The sequence below is a fragment of the Mesoplodon mirus genome, assembly GCF_964341445.2.
Source record: "Mesoplodon mirus genome assembly, chromosome: 2".
In the NCBI taxonomy this organism is placed as follows: Eukaryota; Metazoa; Chordata; class Mammalia; order Artiodactyla; family Ziphiidae; genus Mesoplodon; species Mesoplodon mirus.
This window is the reverse complement of record NC_138977.1, coordinates 92,793,320-92,810,191: the sequence shown is the minus strand read 5'-3', so window position 1 is coordinate 92,810,191 and position 16,872 is coordinate 92,793,320. Positions and strand designations below refer to the sequence as shown.

Sequence of the window (16,872 nt, the reverse complement as noted above, 5' to 3'; positions counted from 1 at the left end):
ATTAGGGCGTGGCCCATTTAGTGGGGCCATTATTCTGCCTACCACAGGGTCCCGTCTTTCTTCCTGTGGATACTAGTGTGAGGCCTGGTGCAGGGTGGTATAGGTTCAGGGTTACGGTACCTGGTTCAGTGTGTAGTTCACATTGAGACTCAGGCTTGGGCTCTTCCTGCAGCTTCAGATCTTTTATGGGGCTCATTTGAGGCTGGGGACAGGCTCAGGCCTCAGTCTCATCTCAGAAAAGGGCTAAGGTGCTCATGTATTCTGTGGACCAGATCAGTCCATCACATGAAGAGGGAGCTCAGACATTATATGAAGAAATACATTAGTTGAATAATTGCAGTAGTCTTGTGTGCCACTAAGAGCTGTATTAATTTTTCAGTTTTTGTTTACTTAATGAGGCTTCAAAAATACCTCACGTCTAGACATCTTGACAGTCTAGAATTTTGGTAGCATTTGATGTTTGTCTTGAGCAAGCATCTTTGGTTCTAAGAGGTCTGGTTCATGAGACTTTGGTGTGTGGTCTGTTTCTTGTTCTTACTGTCAATTTTAAATTTAAGTTGGTCTTAGAAACTGCTGTAGAGTCAAGAATGTTTTTCATTTTGCTAATATTTTATATAGAGGTGGACTAATGTTCCCATTCAGTATTGAATAAATTGAGAACTACTGTTAAATTTCATCTTTACTCATACATTAAATAATTAATTTTAAAAGTATTTCAGTCTTTTTTTACAAGTTAAAATTGTTCTCTTAGAAATACTTACCTTTTTAGCTATAATACAAACAGTAATCTGCAGAAGCAAGTTTGAATTTTTCATAAATGGTGATAAATATAGTTAAGGATTGTTGGGTTTTGTATTATACCAGTCAGTTAAATTTCAGCACTACTTTTAATTAATGTTAATAGATCCATCAGTCCCAGAAAGATCTGTGATATCAGATTGAACTAACCTAAATTCCAAAGTAGGTCAGTGGGTCAATAGGTTATGAGGTTAGAAAAGGGTTTATTGTGGTTTCCATTTTTAAGCCCAGGTTCTTGAGTTAAACCTTTTTAATGAATAATTAAAAAATTATCAATAATTAGATGAAATTTAAAGTTTTTTCTTTAAGTTACATGAACAGTACATAGGAAAATAGTCTCTGTTACTCATGTTTTTTAATAGTAATGTGTTACTTTGTTACTCATGTTCTGTTCTCTGGAATGGATAACATGTATCTTACGTTCTTATGGTAGCCAGGGCTCTAGTATTTTAGAAAGTGCTAAAGAAAAACTAAAAATGGAAAAAATCCATAAGCAAATTACTCAGGAATAACAACAGTTGGTACTTAAACATATTTGGATTTATGTTTGATACATTTTAATGCCACTGTTAACTGCTGTTGGATGTTTAAATCTTCCAAGCTACTATTATCTCCATTTTAGAAATGAAAAAAATGATGCACAGAGATTTAGTGACTAGTCTCAGACTCACAGCTACTAAAGGGGCTGATCCATAATTCACACCCAGGAAATGTTTCTAGAGCCATTTCTTTACATTGTTGCTCTGGCTCCTCCCCATTTTACTAGCTACTCTTCTGCCTGTCTGTAAAATATTAATTTTTCATCAGGTTTCAGTCTTAGCCTTTTTTTCCCTAATTTTATATGTTTTTCCTAGAGAAGCCCATCTAATCATTATCTTTAATTTACCTATTTACGTTGATGGCTCCCACTTTACATCTTTACCCAGTTCTTTCCTGAATGCCAAACCCACATTTCCAACTGCCTACTGGACACTTTTCCTCTTGCATGTCCCATAGATATCTTAAACATAGCATGTCTAAAACTGAATCCATCATTAAAAGTGTTTGTGAGGTATTTGTTACATAGTGATTAAGAGCATAGTTCAGGCTAAACTGTCAGGGTTCCTATCTTAGCTTTACTGCTGATCTTGGCCAGCTTACCTGTTCTCTTTGTGTTTCAGTTTCCTCATCTGTAAAATGGAGATAATAATAGAGCCTACCTCATATGATTGTTGAGTCTTAAATGAGAGAAAACTTTAAAGAATGCCCAATACGTAGTAAATGTTCAATAAATGTTAGCCACTGCTTTCAACATCTTTCCCTCACACTACCCTCCAACTTACTCCTCCTGTGTTACCTGTCAACCCACAGATGTGTCCAAGCCAAAATTTGAGTGATATTCTTGACTGCTTCCTGCCCCCAGCTTCTGTTAATCAGTCACCAGATTCTGTCTAGTCATCGCAGGATCTATTAAAATTCCTATATTTCTTTTTATAATCTCTGCTTCTGTATTATTTTGCCTGAACTGTTATAATGCTCTCTACTTCTACTAGTCTTTCTAATTCTAGTCGAGCCTCCTTCCATTCCATTCTCTGTGTTGTAGCCAGTATGATGGTTCAAAAGAACAAATGTCTATTAATGTCACTTTCCTGCTTAAAACCTTTCAGTGTCTTTGTTGAGGGGGCAGAGGTGTTGGGAGTTACCTTCATGTGACCTTTCACGATCTACACCTCACCATTATCATCTCTTACCACAACCTCTGTTACACCCTGTCCTTAGGTTTTTGCCCTAATCATACGAAACTACTTGTAGTATTCTAAAATCACAGTTCCTTCTCATGTCTCCAGACCTTTGCATATACTGTTCTTTTGGCGTAGATCAAATTTCTCTATCTCTTTGCCTGGTGAACTGTTATTTTATTCTTCAGATCTCAGCTTACGTATCAGTTCTCCAGGAGGCTTCTTTAACTTCTTTGTCACTCCCAGTGTGTTCAGAGAGCACTTTGTGGGTTCTCTGGGAAGTGCCTCAAATGTAGTGGCTGTGTCTATTTCACCGTTTCCAAACTACAGTCAGCGTCGTATTGGACACTTACTTGTATTGGTACTCAGTAAATATTTGCTGAATGATAAATATATGAAGTAGAATTTTTAAGGAGTCACTAATATTTAACTATAATATGTTTTTATTTAAGTTTCTTTGATTTCTAGCCAGGAATAATTTTTACATTAGCCATTTGTTTTCTTTGTGGCTCCTTATTTAGTTATACTCTTTGTTGTTTGTTTTGAGCTGGGTTTTAACCTTTTTTCAGATAACTTTTAGAGACCCTTATATGGTAAAAATATTAACCTTTTGAAGTGCTGCAAATATTTAAGCCTTTTATTTTGGTTTTAAAGGGGGAGTTTCCATTCGTGTTTATTTGGTTAATAATTGGTATCCCTATATATTATATCCTTTAGTCTTCACAACAGTTGCCTTAGGTAAGAAATCTGAGGCTTAGGATAACTAAGTAAATTGTCCAAAGATTTTCATCCATGCTTTTCTGACTGTAAACTCATGGTCTTCTATACTTACTCCTCCAGCATGCTGGCTTTAATTCTGATGAGTAACTCGATCCCAAAGTACTTAAAACCAAGTAGGACACTAGGATCTGCTTCTGAATTTTGCTTCATGCACATTTTAGGAATTAAGTTCTATTGCTCTGGTGTTTTTGACTCAGACCTCTTACTTTTATTTGAGTCTGTAATCTCCAGGGATTTTTTTGTTGTTGCCATCAAAAAAATCCCTTTTGTACTCAAAAATACCCCCTCTTTTTTTTTTTTTTTTTTGCTATCAAAAATATCCCTCCTTCTTGCTGTCATATTATATATATAGCAAATTCTTTGTGTTTTAAGAAAATTCTAGAATGGACATTGGATGGGTCAGAAGCAAAGTATGAGGGGAAAGTTTTGCATTAACTTTGGTGTGGCAAGGTTGGGTTGGTCTTGGTTAATTCAGTTATTCACAATGATTATTGAGTTTTTAGTACTTGTCAAATATTCTGACAGGTCCTAATAATAGATGAATAAGTGAAGCTTCACTCCTGCTTTGAAGGAGCTCATGATTTAGAAGAATGTTAAAAATGAGAATGATATAGTGATATCTCAGTTCTACAATGAGAAATAGTAAGAATACAGCAATTCCTGATTTCCCTTGTTAGTGAAAACATTTCTATCTGAAACTGACAAGTTCCTGAAGTTCTTTCCACACCAGAAATTTTACCTTTTGATTAAATTTTTTCCTAAGTGTTTTATCCTTTTTTTTTTTTTTTTTTTTTTTTTTGTGGTACACGGGCCTCTCACTGTTGTGGCCTCTCCCGTTGTGGAACACAGGCTCCGGACGCGCAGGCTCAGCGGCCATGGCTCACAGCCCCAGCCGCTCCACGGCATGTGGGATCTTCCCGGACCGGGGCACGAACCTGTGTCCCCTGCATTGGCAGGCGGACTCTCAACCAAGTGTTTTATCCTTTTGATGCTGTTATAGATGACATTGTTTTCTTAATTTCCTTTTCAGATTGTTTGTTGTTAGTGTATACAGAAATGCAACTGATTTTTGTATATTTATTTTGTCCTGCTATTTGATGTTTATTAGCTCTAACAGTTTTTTTTTTTTTTGCTAGACTCTTTAGGGCTTTCTACATATAAGATCATGTCATCTGTGAAGAGAGATAATTTTACTTCAAACTTTCCAATTTTGATTTCTTTCACTTCTTACTTAATTGTTCTAGATAGTACTATGTTGAATACAAGTAGCAAGAGTGGCCATCCCTGCCTTGTTCCTCTAATCTTAGAGGAAAAGCTTTCAATTTTTCACTGTTGAGCATGATGTTAGCTGTGGAGCTTCTCATATATGGCGTTTATTATCTTGAGAAAATTGCTATCTATCCCTTGTTTATTTAGTGTTTCTACCATGAAAAGGTATTGAATTATGTCAGATGCTTTTTCTGCATTAATTGGTACGATTGTGTGATTTTAATACTTTGTTCCTTAATGTGGTATATCACATTAACTGATTTTTGTATGTGGAACCGTCCTTGTACCCCAAAGATAAATCCCACTTGGTCATGGTGTATCATCCTTTTAATATGCTATTAAATTTGGTTTGTTAATATTTTGTTGAGGATTTTTGCATCTATATTTATCAGGGATATTGTAGTTTTTACTTGTGGAGTCTGTCTGGCTTCGGTGTCAAGGTAATGTTGGCTTCACAAAATTAGCTTGGAGGTGTTCCTTTCCCTTAAATTTTTTGGAGGGGTTTGAGCAGGATTGGTGCTAATTAATTCTTTACGTGTTTGGTGTAATTCTTCAGTGAATGTTTCGTCCTGGCTTTTCTTTGTTGGGAGGTTTTTGATTACTGATTCAATTTTCTTATTAGTTATAGGTATGCTAAGATTTTCTATTTCTTCATGATTCAGTCTCGATGGGTTCTATATTTCTAGGAATCTGTTTCCTCTAGATTATCCAGTTTATTGGCATTTAATTGTTCATTATAGTTTATTATGATCCTTTGTATTGCTTGGTATCAGTTGTAATGCTTCCTCTTTTTGTTGTTCTTTGCTAAAAATACTTTTTTTCTGTTGTTTTATTTATGCTCTATTTTGTTTCTGCTTTAATCTTTATTATTTCCTTCCTTCTGCTAACTTTGGGCTTTTTCCAGTTCCTTGAGGTATAAAGTTAGGTTCTTTATATTTGACATCTTTCTTCTTTTTTAATGTAGTATTTACCACTATAAACTTCCCTCTTAATGATGCTTTTGCTGCATCCCATAAGTTTTGATGTTTTGTGCTTTTGTCTCAAAATATTTTCTAATTTCCATTTTGATTTCTTCTTTGACCCATTGATTGTTCAAGAATGTGTTTAATTTCTACATGTTTTGAATTTTCCAGTTTACTTTGTACTACTGACTTCTAGTTTTATTCCATTGTGGTCAGAAAAGATATTTGATAAAGCATTTCAATCTTCTTAAATTTGTTAAGACTTGTTTTGCTACCTGATGTGATCCATCCTGGTGAATGTTCCCTGTGCATTTAAGGAAAATGTGTATTCTGCTCCTGTTGGGTGGAATATTCTGTTAAGTCCATTGGTCTTTAGTGTTGTTCAAGCCATCCGTTTTCTTATTGATCTTCTCTGTCTAGGGTTCTGTCCATTATTGAAACTGGGGTATTGAAATTTCCTACTATTACTGTGTTGTTGTCTGTTCCTCAGTTCAGTTCTGTCAGTCTTTGCTACAAATATTTGGGTGCTTTGATGTTGGGTGTATATATATCTATAATTATTATATCTTCCTGATAAATTTGACCGTTTTATTATATAATGTCCTTTTTGTCTCTTGTGACAGTTTTTTACTTAAAGTCTATTTTGTCTGATGTAAGTATGGTCATTTGTGCTTTCTTGGTTACCATTTGCATGGAATATCTTTTTCCAGTCTTTTAGTCTCTGTGTGTCCTTAAATCTAAAGTGAGTCTTGTAGGTAGCATGTAGTTGGATCTTGTTTTTTTTATCCGTTTACCTACTTTGTCTTTTGACTGGCAACTTTAATTCATTTGCATTTAAAGTAATTACTGACAGGGAAGGACTTACTGTTATTTTGTTCATTGTTTTTGTCTTGTAGCTTTTTGTCACTTTTTTCCTGTCGTGTGTCTTCCTTTGTGTTTCATTGTTTTCTTTTAGTGACATGCTTTGATTCTTTTCTCATTTCCTTTTGTGTATCCTGTATAGATGTTTTCTATGTGCTTACCGTGGGTCTACATAAAACATCTTATAGATTTAACAATCTATTTTAAGCTGATAACAATTTAACTTCAAAAACTCTACTCTTTTACTTCTCTCCCCCACCACACTTTATCTGTCACAAATTGCATCTTTTTATATTCATTATATATGAGCATTCATTAACACATATACGTGTGTATTCATTAACATATTTTCATAGCTATACTTATTTTTATACTTTTGTCTTTTAACTTCTACAGTAGAATTAAAAGTGATTGTTGTAGTTTTTTTATTTTTATTTTTAAGTTATTTTCTTTTAGAGACAATTTATAGAGTTTAGCATTTGTTATATATTGGTTTGGCTAAAAAGTTCATTTGGGTTTTTCCATAAGATATTACAGGAAAACCCGAACAAACATTTTGGCAAACCCAATATATTTTTGTGACAAAGTTATAAATTTTGTTATATTTCAAAATTATTTTGAAACCTTTTTCATGCTAAATGCCTGTATAAGTTGAGTAAATCTAACACATTTTTTTCTGGTTTAAACAGAATTCTGAGACTGATGGTCAGCCATACAGAAGAATACATTGAACTTACAGTTTTCTGAAGAATCAGTTCAAAAGATCCCCAAAATACAAAAGGTAATGAAAGGGTTGTATCTTGGAATGTACTTTGAAATGACACTTGCCCAGGAAAGTGGGAATTACAACCAACCTAAGAGAAAAGATTTGAAGATACTGACATTAAGAATTTCCTCAATGAGGGCTTCCCTGGTGGCACAGTGGTTAAGAATCCTGCTGCCAAGGCAGAGGACACGGGTTCGAGCCCTGCTCCGGGAAGATCCCACATGCCGCTGAGCAACTAAGCCCGTGTGCCACAACTACTGAGCCTACGCTCTGGACCCCGAGAGCCACAACTACTGAGCCTGCGGGCCACAACTACTGAAGCCTGTGCGCCTAGAGCCCATGCTCCACAACAAGAGAAGCCACACTGCAACAAAGAGTAGCCCCCACTTACCGCAGCTAGAGAAAACCCATGCACAGCAACGAAGACCCAACACAGCCAAAAACAAATAAATAAATTTTTTAATAAATATTTAATAAAATAATTAAAAAAAAAAAAAAAGAATTTCCTCAGTGAAATGTCCCAACCTGATATCCTTAAAATAAAGTTCACAGGATCCCATCCTTAAATATGAGCTGTAGCCAAAGATCACTAGACATTTTAGGAAAGCCTCTTTTGTGAGAGTCAAAGAACAAACCAAAATAGAAAATACCAAGTTAAGGGAAATGGAGACCAGGTAGGCAGGTAAAAATGGAAAGAAACACAAAACTGTCATTTAACAGTTTGAGAAATAAGAGGAGATGCTAAATCCATGAACATGAGAGAGAAAAAAATAAGAAATGAAATCAGAAATGGAAAACTCAATGGAAGGGCTAAAAAATGATACTGATGTTGAAAGTAAAGCAAAGAGAAAATGGGAGAGAAAAGATAAGAAAATTGGGGCCAATGTCCAGGATCTCCAATGTTAAAAAAAATAGGAGCTCTAGAAAGAGAATAGAGGGACTAGAGGGGAGAAATACAGAATAGTGAATGATTCGGCAAAACTCTCCAGAAATTAGAGGACACACATTTCCAGGTAGAAAGAGCCCATAGAGGGACCAATGCAGATATGAAAAGTAGTCCAAAATAGGGCATATAACTGTTAAATTTTGTAAAACATAAAACTACATCTCAGATAGTTTAGTCCAAGATCTTTTCTCTACTTTTACAGCCAGTTGATAGACATGCTATATTTAAGGGAGAGATAAAGGAAGAGCTTCCAGAATAAGAAAAATAATAGGTCACATATAAGGGATCAGTAATCAGAATGACTTTGGACTTCTTGATCCCACACTGGAAAGTAGAAGACAGTGGAGAAGGGTGTCTCCACTGAAGATGGAAGGGAAAAATGATTTCCCTTCATAATTCTAAGGGAAAATGATTTCCAACTCAGTATCCAGAATCTAGCTAGACTGTTGATAAAGGATAGACCAATGTTAGTTTTAGACTTGTGATGTCTCAAAAAAATTTATCTGCCATGTTTCCTTTCTTGGGCAGTTAATGTAGGAGGTACTCAACAAAAATAAAGAAGTAAACTAAAAAAATGAAGCCGTAGGATACAAGAAACAGGGAATGCAACTTACGTAGAGACCCAGGAAATCACCAGGATGATAGTGAAGAGTGATCCCAGGATTACAGCTGGTCACCAATTATAGTTATCCATTCCCAGTAGGAGTAGATCAGAAGGTGCCAGGAGAAATAGCTGCAAAAGATTAAATTGGTAGAATCTGTAATGTGTTTGAAGATATTAAGAATAGATTTAGACAAGGAAGAGTTTAGGGCTGAATTGTAGATAAGTATTTAGAAAACCAGGTAAATAACAAACAAAACAATGATTAACTCTAGGGAAAACTATTCCAAAAAAAAAATTGTAGTATACCATATGGCTTAACTGTGAATTGTATTTACAGAGTCATAATAATGTTAACTCTGGATATAACCACCTAGCCAAAATCACGGTATTGGAAATTTGGGCAAGCGTGCGTGTATATGAGGTAAGGATGAGGGAGTCAAAGCTAAATTATTATTTTTTATAGTGGAATTCAGTAGATGATGGCTTTAAAAAAAAGACGCTTTAGAGAGCAAAAGCAAGCACTTTTTTTTTTTTGCGGTACGCGGGTCTCTCACTCCCGTGGCCTCTCCCGTTGCGGAGCACAGGCTCAGCGGCCATGGCCCACAGGCCCAGCCACTCCGCGGCACGTGGGATCCCCCTGGACCGGGGCACGAACCCGCGTCCCCTGCATCGGCAGGCGGACTCCCAACAACTGCGCCACCAGGGAGGCCCAGCAAGCACTTTTAATAATTACATTAGGGACAGCTCAAATAAATTGGGAGTGTATAGGCATCCTACCTAAAATAGAAAGAATCAAGAAGTAATAAAGTAAAAGTTATTAGAGATAGGGAGTTAACTACCAAGGGAAACAGCTAAAGAGGTGAAAGTGGTTGAAAGTAGGAAATGCCTATCAGAAGACTTCTGATTTTTTAAAAAGTCTTGTAAAACTGGATACTTTAAACTCTGAACAAGTATACATTTGTGAAAATAAACACTCAAGTTTTAAAATGAGAGAGCGTCATGCAGCTCAATAGCAAAAAAACAAACAACCCAATCCAAAAATGGGCAGAAGACTTAAATAGGCATTTCTCCAAAGAAGATATACAGACTGCCAACAAACACATGAAAGAATGCTCAACATCATTAATCATTAGAGAAATGCAAATCAAAACTACAATGAGATATCATCTCACACCAGTCAGAATGGCCATCATCAAGAAATCTAGAAACAATAAATGCTGGAGAGTGTGTGGAGAAAAGGGAACACTCTTGCACTGCTGGTGGGAATGTGAATTGGTACAGCCACTATGGAGAACACTATGGAGGTTCCTTAAAAAACTACAAATAGAACTACCATATGACCCAGCAATCCCACTACTGGGCATATACCCTGAGAAAACCATAATTCAAAAAGAGTCATGTACCAAAATGTTCATAGCAGCTCTATTCACAATAGCCCAGAGATGGAAACAGCCTAAATGTCCATCATCGGATGAATGGATAAAGAAGATGTGGCACATATATACAATGGAATATTACTCAGCCATAAAAAGAAACGAAACTGAGCTATTTGTAATGAGGTGGATAGACCTAGAGTCTGTCATACAGAGTAAAGTAAGTCAGAAAGAGAAAGACAAAAACTGTATGCTAACACATATATATGGAATTTAAGAAAAAAAAATGTCATGAAGAACCTAGGGGTAAGACAGGAATAAAGACACAGACCTACTTGAGAATGGACTTGAGGATATGGGGAGGGGGAAGGGGAAGCTGTGACAAAGCGAAAGAGAGGCATGGACATATATACAGTACCAAACGTAAGGTAGATAGATAGTGGGAAGCAGCCGCATAGCACAGGGAGATCAGCTCGGTGCTTTGTGACCACCTGGAGGGGTGGGATGGGGAGGGTGGGAGGGAGGGAGACGCAAGAGGGAAGGGATGTGGGAACAGATGTATATGTATGACTGATTCACTTTGTTATAAAGCAGAAACTAATAAAAAAATAAAAATAAGTAAAAATAAAAAAACAAACAAACAATAAATAAATAAATAAAATGAGAGAGCGGAATGAATTAAAGATGTTGAAACACCAGCTGTACACAACTCTGACAAGTGGTTTTTCTGTGAAAGGGAGCAGCAAAGGAGGGCCATCCCTGAAGGGGGTTGCTGGGTCGAGGAAGTTTTTGTCTGTTTTTTTAAGGTAAAATACTAAGATGTTGATCAGAATATTCCAGTTATAGAGGGAGAAATTAGTGATGTAGAAATAGAAAGCTTTGAGAAGTGACAGCAGGTGGGATTCAGAGGACAAGATACTGATACTGCATAATTTATTTTTAATGCAGCATGTGTTATATTGTATGTAAGAGTTCTTTTCCAAAGATGGACTGCCAAGCACTGAGATTTTCTGTTAATTATGTGTAATGTTGCATGCTGAATTTAAAACATACCTGCTGGGGCTTCCCTGGTGGCGCAGTGGTTGAGAGTCTGCCTGCCGATGCAGGGGACACGGGTTCGTGTCCCAGTCCGGGAAGATCCCACATGCCGCGGAGCGGCTGGGCCCGTGAGCCATGGCCGCTGAGCCTGCGCGTCCGGAGCCTGTGCTCCGCAACGGGAGAGGCCACAACAGTGAGAGGCCCGTATACCGCAAAAAAAAAAAAAAAAAAAAAAAAAAATACCTGCTTCCATATTTTGCAAAGTTTGAATTACTTAGAAGGTTTGTTAGTTAATACCTGCCCATGTGATAAATGTTTTAAAACTTGTTTTTAAAATGATGTTTATTAAAAAAAAAATGCCATCCTGCCCTCCACTGTGATAAAATAGTAATGTGGTGCTTACTCAGCTGGGAATTCATATCATTGAATGACTTTGAGCTCAAGTTGCTTAAGTAAAGGAGCATTTGATTCCTAGTAGTAACTTGATCCTTTATCATTTAATTTGCTCCAATGACTGTAACTGATCCTTTTAAAGGCAGATTATTTCATACCATAGTGGTCTATTAATATCAGTATTTAAGAAAAAAGACTGTTAATAATATTTAATCTGTATTAGACCATCTACTTGAAATTCCTTGCTGTGAGTAGGGACATCACATGTCTTCTAAAAATGACTCCTTAGAATCCATAGCATGAGCAAGTGTGACTCTGCCTAGTCTCTTTTGTACTGAAAGTGTGAGTCCTAGGTTAGACCCCACACAAGACCTTTGGCTGCTCCCACATTACCACTTTGTTTTGTTAAAGTTAACACCATGTAAAGAAGTCAAGAGGAATCTCCTAACAGTTGCTTTAGAGTACTTAATTGGGCCTATTTCACTTCTTCCTTTATCTTTCCCTTAAATATAGCATGCCTATCAATTGGCTGGAAAAGTAGAGGAAAGATCTTGGACTGAACTATCAAAGATATAGTTTTATGTTATTCGGTTAGCTGGACAACAAATAGTGTTTGGAAAAATATTGTTAACCAACAATAGTAAAATAGCTTAATAAAGCATGTCTATCTTCTGAAGCGTTTTGGATTCATTTCCCTTATAGTCAGCATGGCCTCTCCTATATAGTATAAGTTCCTATTCTTGGGGTCCTTTTTTCCCTCTAGTTTGCCCTATTTCTACCTTCTGATAATTAAACAAGCATATACTTGCTGCCATATAAGGCTCAGATCTGATCTTTTAACTTTAAACTGAAACTGTTCTTTTTTTAATTCACTCAAATTGGCTGTGTTACCTTTGCACTGTTCTTTCTGTTCTAGTGATAGAACCAACCTCTGTTATTACCATGATGCTAAGTATGTCTGTTAGACCAGAGGGCTGTACTTAGATGATCTTTAAAGTCTCTTCTAACTCTAAAATTCTATAATTTTCTGTGCCACCTGCTGATGTTGACCCAGACACTTAAAATCACTATTTTATCCTGGAGTTAGTTCTTTTTATTTTTCCTGACTCCGCCACTCATTATCTTTTAAGAACTGTTAGCCCTTCACAGTTCTGCTTCTGCAGCCATAACCACATGGGCAACCCAGCATCATTTATCCAGAGTTATTCTCTCTTCCTCTCATGAATGTACATTTAAAAACAATGATAGAGTATTATAGAGTCTCATGTCCTTTAATATTCTCTCGTTTAGTTAGAGTTACACAATAATTTACACTATTTTCTAAATTTTAATGAAAAAATAATTCTTATGCCTCAAAACTGTTAGGATATTTATTAGAGTTAAGGTGGTTATTCAATATTTAACTCATGACTATAAGATATAAGTATCTTATATGGGTAAAACCTGCTTTATACTTTAGCAAAACTATATAGAATATAGAGAGAAATTTTAGGCTTATGACTGAGTTTTAAAGCAGTAAATTTTAATCCCTTCAATGTGAGTATGAAACTTTATAATAAGGCTCTTCTCTGCTTGACTTGCCTTCACCTGTTTACCACTCCTGTTGTCTCTCACTTTATGCTCTAGTAATTAAAACTTTCAGTTGTAATATGCCTACATCTTTCTCTAAAGAGAAGACTTTCTCAAATATGACGCTCTCTCATAAACGCCTGTGCCTTTGCAAATTGCTTTTCTTGTGGCTTAGAATCCCTTCAACTATTACCTCTTCCTGGTCCTTTAGTCTGTTATTTCTCAAACTTAAATGGTCATACAAATCACATGAAGACCTTGTTAAAATGTAGATTTTGCTTCAGTGGGACTAGAGTTGGGATCAAGATTCTGTATTTTAACAAGCTCTCAGATGATGGTGATGGTCTCTGGAGCACATTTTCAGCAACAAGAGTCTAGACTGCCTAACAAACTCACTGTCATCACGAATATTTCCTCTGACTGCCCCCCCCACCAATATACCTTCATCATCCCTTTTATTATAATTATTTAGTTATCCATCTTCCTCTTTAATTGCAGATTTTTACCTATAGTGATTGTGTCTCTCATCCTTCTATTTCCAAAGCTAACTATTCTGTTTAACAGAAAGTAGGCTTTCAACAAATGTTTATTGCCCACTAGCTGGTGTTATTATAGCCTACTTACATAGGCTTACATATGTAGCCTATGTAGTCTAATATATATACTGAATATTAAGAGTGGCTTTTTAATTTCCACTATTTTGTTATAGAAAGAAAATGAATTATGGTCTTCAATTTTTGTTCCCCTGTAGTCCTTTTTTTAAAAGGAAAAAAAGCCTCAAATGTGCCTCACCTAAGTATATTTGCTTGAAAATAATGTTATAGCCTTCAGTAGAAACAAAAACATTTTGAAGTCTCTATGAAAACATAGTGTTTCTCAAATTACTGTGTTTGTAGACACAAGTTTTTAAGAAAACTAATGACCATTTATTTTTCTTTCCACCCAAGGAGAAGTACAAATGTCTACTACAAGACGAAAACGTAATATGTTATGTTGTTTACCGTAAGCTGTAGTAAAATGAGCTCACTTGTTGACAGGTATGTTTTTAGAGACTTGTTTATTTTGAATTATATAAAGCTATTTTAAAAATTCACTATTAGAGTAATGGTCTATATCAAACTGATAAAAGGAGTATTATGCTTAACCATAATTACTGTTACACTTACCTTCTGTACCGAGCAAATTTCATGTAATAGTAAGTAAGGTATATTATCTAGAGCCAAAGTCAACAGCATGTGGTTTGTGTTCTGAATGGATCTTGAACTGTAATTCTGGGTGATTTGGTCAGAACTGCTCTGAAATAAATTATGACAATTGCAGATGTTTCCTTGGCGCTTTGTGGAATCATCTGTCTCCTTATCTATTGGTTCTAACTTCAGCCCTTTAAGCATCTTAGCATTTGTGACTCATGAGAGGTGACTATAATTAGGATTTCATTAGTTGAAATTATAATCTTTAAATCTTACTATTGGGAAAAGGATGGGCCTCCTTGTTTCTTTGATTTAAAGACTTTATTTTTTATTCTTTTACATTTTAACATGTCTGACATTGGGATTCATCTTACAATTGGCTTATCATAGTTTAATTGGTGGCATTGTTTTCTTTCATAGTGGCACATAAAATAGTAAGTCTATAGTCAGTGGTGTCTTAAATTTGATGAAATACAGTACCAGCTTTTTAAAAATACCTGCTCTTTGACAGCTAATGTACAGAGCACTTTTTATGTCTTACTTCATTTAACTTCACAATAATTCCATGAGATTTTACAGATGAGGAGTCTATAGGCCAGAGAGGTTAAATAACTTGTTTAAGGTCACATAGTAAGTAATAAGGTGGAGTTATGACCTGTATTGGTCTGACACTAAAGTTCCTAAAGTTCCTGTGCTTTTATTCTAGTGTAATGTGTGATTCTTCCATAGGGGATTCTTTAAGAGTTTTGTAGCTAGGGTTGTGCACAGAAGTAACTTTGACATCTAGGGACAGCTTTCCTCCCTTTTCTATGAGGAAAATAGTGAAGGTATGTACTCTATCAGAGCTTAAGACTTAAGGGGCAAGGAGTTTCCTCAGGGAGACCTGCCTGCCACTGCCATGGATGTGGGCTGTGCCATAGTTTCAGGTGGAATCTATGTGTAGTCTTTTCCTCAGAAAGGATGTTTCTTCACTACTCCTAGAGATTAAATATGATTTTGGCATTATGCTTCTGAATGATTGTCAGTTCCTATTCTAGACAGTATGACCTGTAGGGACAACATCTGGGTGTTCAGACATAAAGCAGTGGTTCTTAATATGAGTTCATTATCTCTGTGAATATCATGAAAGTTATGGACTCTCTTCTCAATAATGTACGTTTACATACAGAATTTTTTATAAATTTCATTGTATACATGGAACCCCAAAAGTCTACTCATGAACCTCTATGATATGAGATTTGTAGATGATCTCAGTTGTGGGGCTCGTAGGCACTTTATAGGCCACAGAAAGATGTGGTTAAAGAAGTGAATAGTGAGTTCATGTAAAAGCTCATATCACTTACAACTATTTACTACTGCCCCTTATATTAAGGAGTTAGCCACCAGTGCTCTTGGTTTCATTTGTTAGAATACTCTTCCCCTTGGTCTTCCCATAACCAACACCTTCTTGTCGCTTAGATCTCAGGCTCAAACGTCCCCACTTCAGCCAGTCCTTCCCTAACCACTCAGACTAAAGTAACCACCCAGTAATTAAAACATCACCCCTTTTAAGAAAAATAAAATTCATACATTTTCATGTTGATTTGTTTCTACTAGAAAATAAGCTGTATGACAGTGGGGACCTGTATGTCTAATTAACTGCTCTGTAACCGTGTCCAGAACAGAGCCTGGTACATGAGTGCTAACAAATATTTGTCAAATGAATCAGTACTGAATGAAAATATATCAGTATAAGTTAATATGCTAGATATTGTGATGTTTCTGAGTGATTTGTGTGATTTGTGTAAATGTCTCAGAAAATATGTTTTTTAAATGTGATACTATAATTAAAAATAATTTCAAGTGAATCATTTTATATAATGGCAAATATACTGACTTTCCATAGATTTTCACTGGTTACTAAAAGTTTGGAATAAGATATTTAACCTCTGGTAAAGTTAAATTCTTGTTTATTGTAATAAACTTTTTAAAATGTAAAACATAGCTGAACTTTGTCTATATGTGTTAGAAAACAGGTTAGTAGTTACTGAGTTTGAATTTATGCAATCTATAACTCTACAAAAATCCTAGGATATAACTGATTTGATTCATACGTTGTTTTAGTATTGCTGTTGCTTAGTGAGTCTGCTGTCTTATTTTCTCTATCCACTTTCTTTTTCTTTTAGAGACGATGGTAGTATTTTTGATGGGTTGGTGGAAGAAGATGACAAGGACAAAGCAAAAAGGTAGTTCAACTTCAGATGTAAAATAGTAAATAAATGAATAATAAATAAATGTAATAGTAAATCAGTGATTTCCAAAATCTATCTGCCTTAAGAACTTAGATATGTTAGCAAGGTGGAAGAGGTTAGAGTATCAGTATGTAGTTTATAAATTAAATTATCCTCTAAAGGTGCCCTTCTCACCACATCATATTATGGCACATAATATTTACATGACATCACGGGGGATGTTAGCCTTCGTCACTCGACTAAGGCAGGGTTTGCCTAGATTTACCATTGTAGTTACTATTTTCTGTTAACCCACTCTATTCTTTGGAAATAATTTATTTAGGATAGCACACCTTCAGAGTAGGGATGGGGGAATTAAGCTTCACCTCCCATAG

At 35.7% G+C, this 16,872-nt stretch overlaps 1 protein-coding gene across 9 annotated transcripts in view; it reads left to right on the top strand.

Annotated features, from left to right (window-relative positions):
* Positions 1-16,872, top strand: part of CLOCK (clock circadian regulator) — a 135,839-nt gene that overhangs the window by 57,998 nt on the left and 60,969 nt on the right. For 8 of the 9 annotated variants that reach the window (XM_082606493.1, XM_082606492.1, XM_082606495.1 and 5 more), the window contains 3 exons: positions 7,078-7,169; positions 14,025-14,114; positions 16,433-16,492. In XM_082606493.1, coding sequence (XP_082462619.1) covers positions 14,068-14,114; positions 16,433-16,492 — 107 coding nt within the window. In that variant the 5' untranslated portion in view covers positions 7,078-7,169; positions 14,025-14,067. Of the gene's footprint in view, positions 1-7,077; positions 7,170-14,024; positions 14,115-16,432; positions 16,493-16,872 lie in introns of those variants that run through there. The other variant, XM_082606497.1, reaches the window with a different exon arrangement.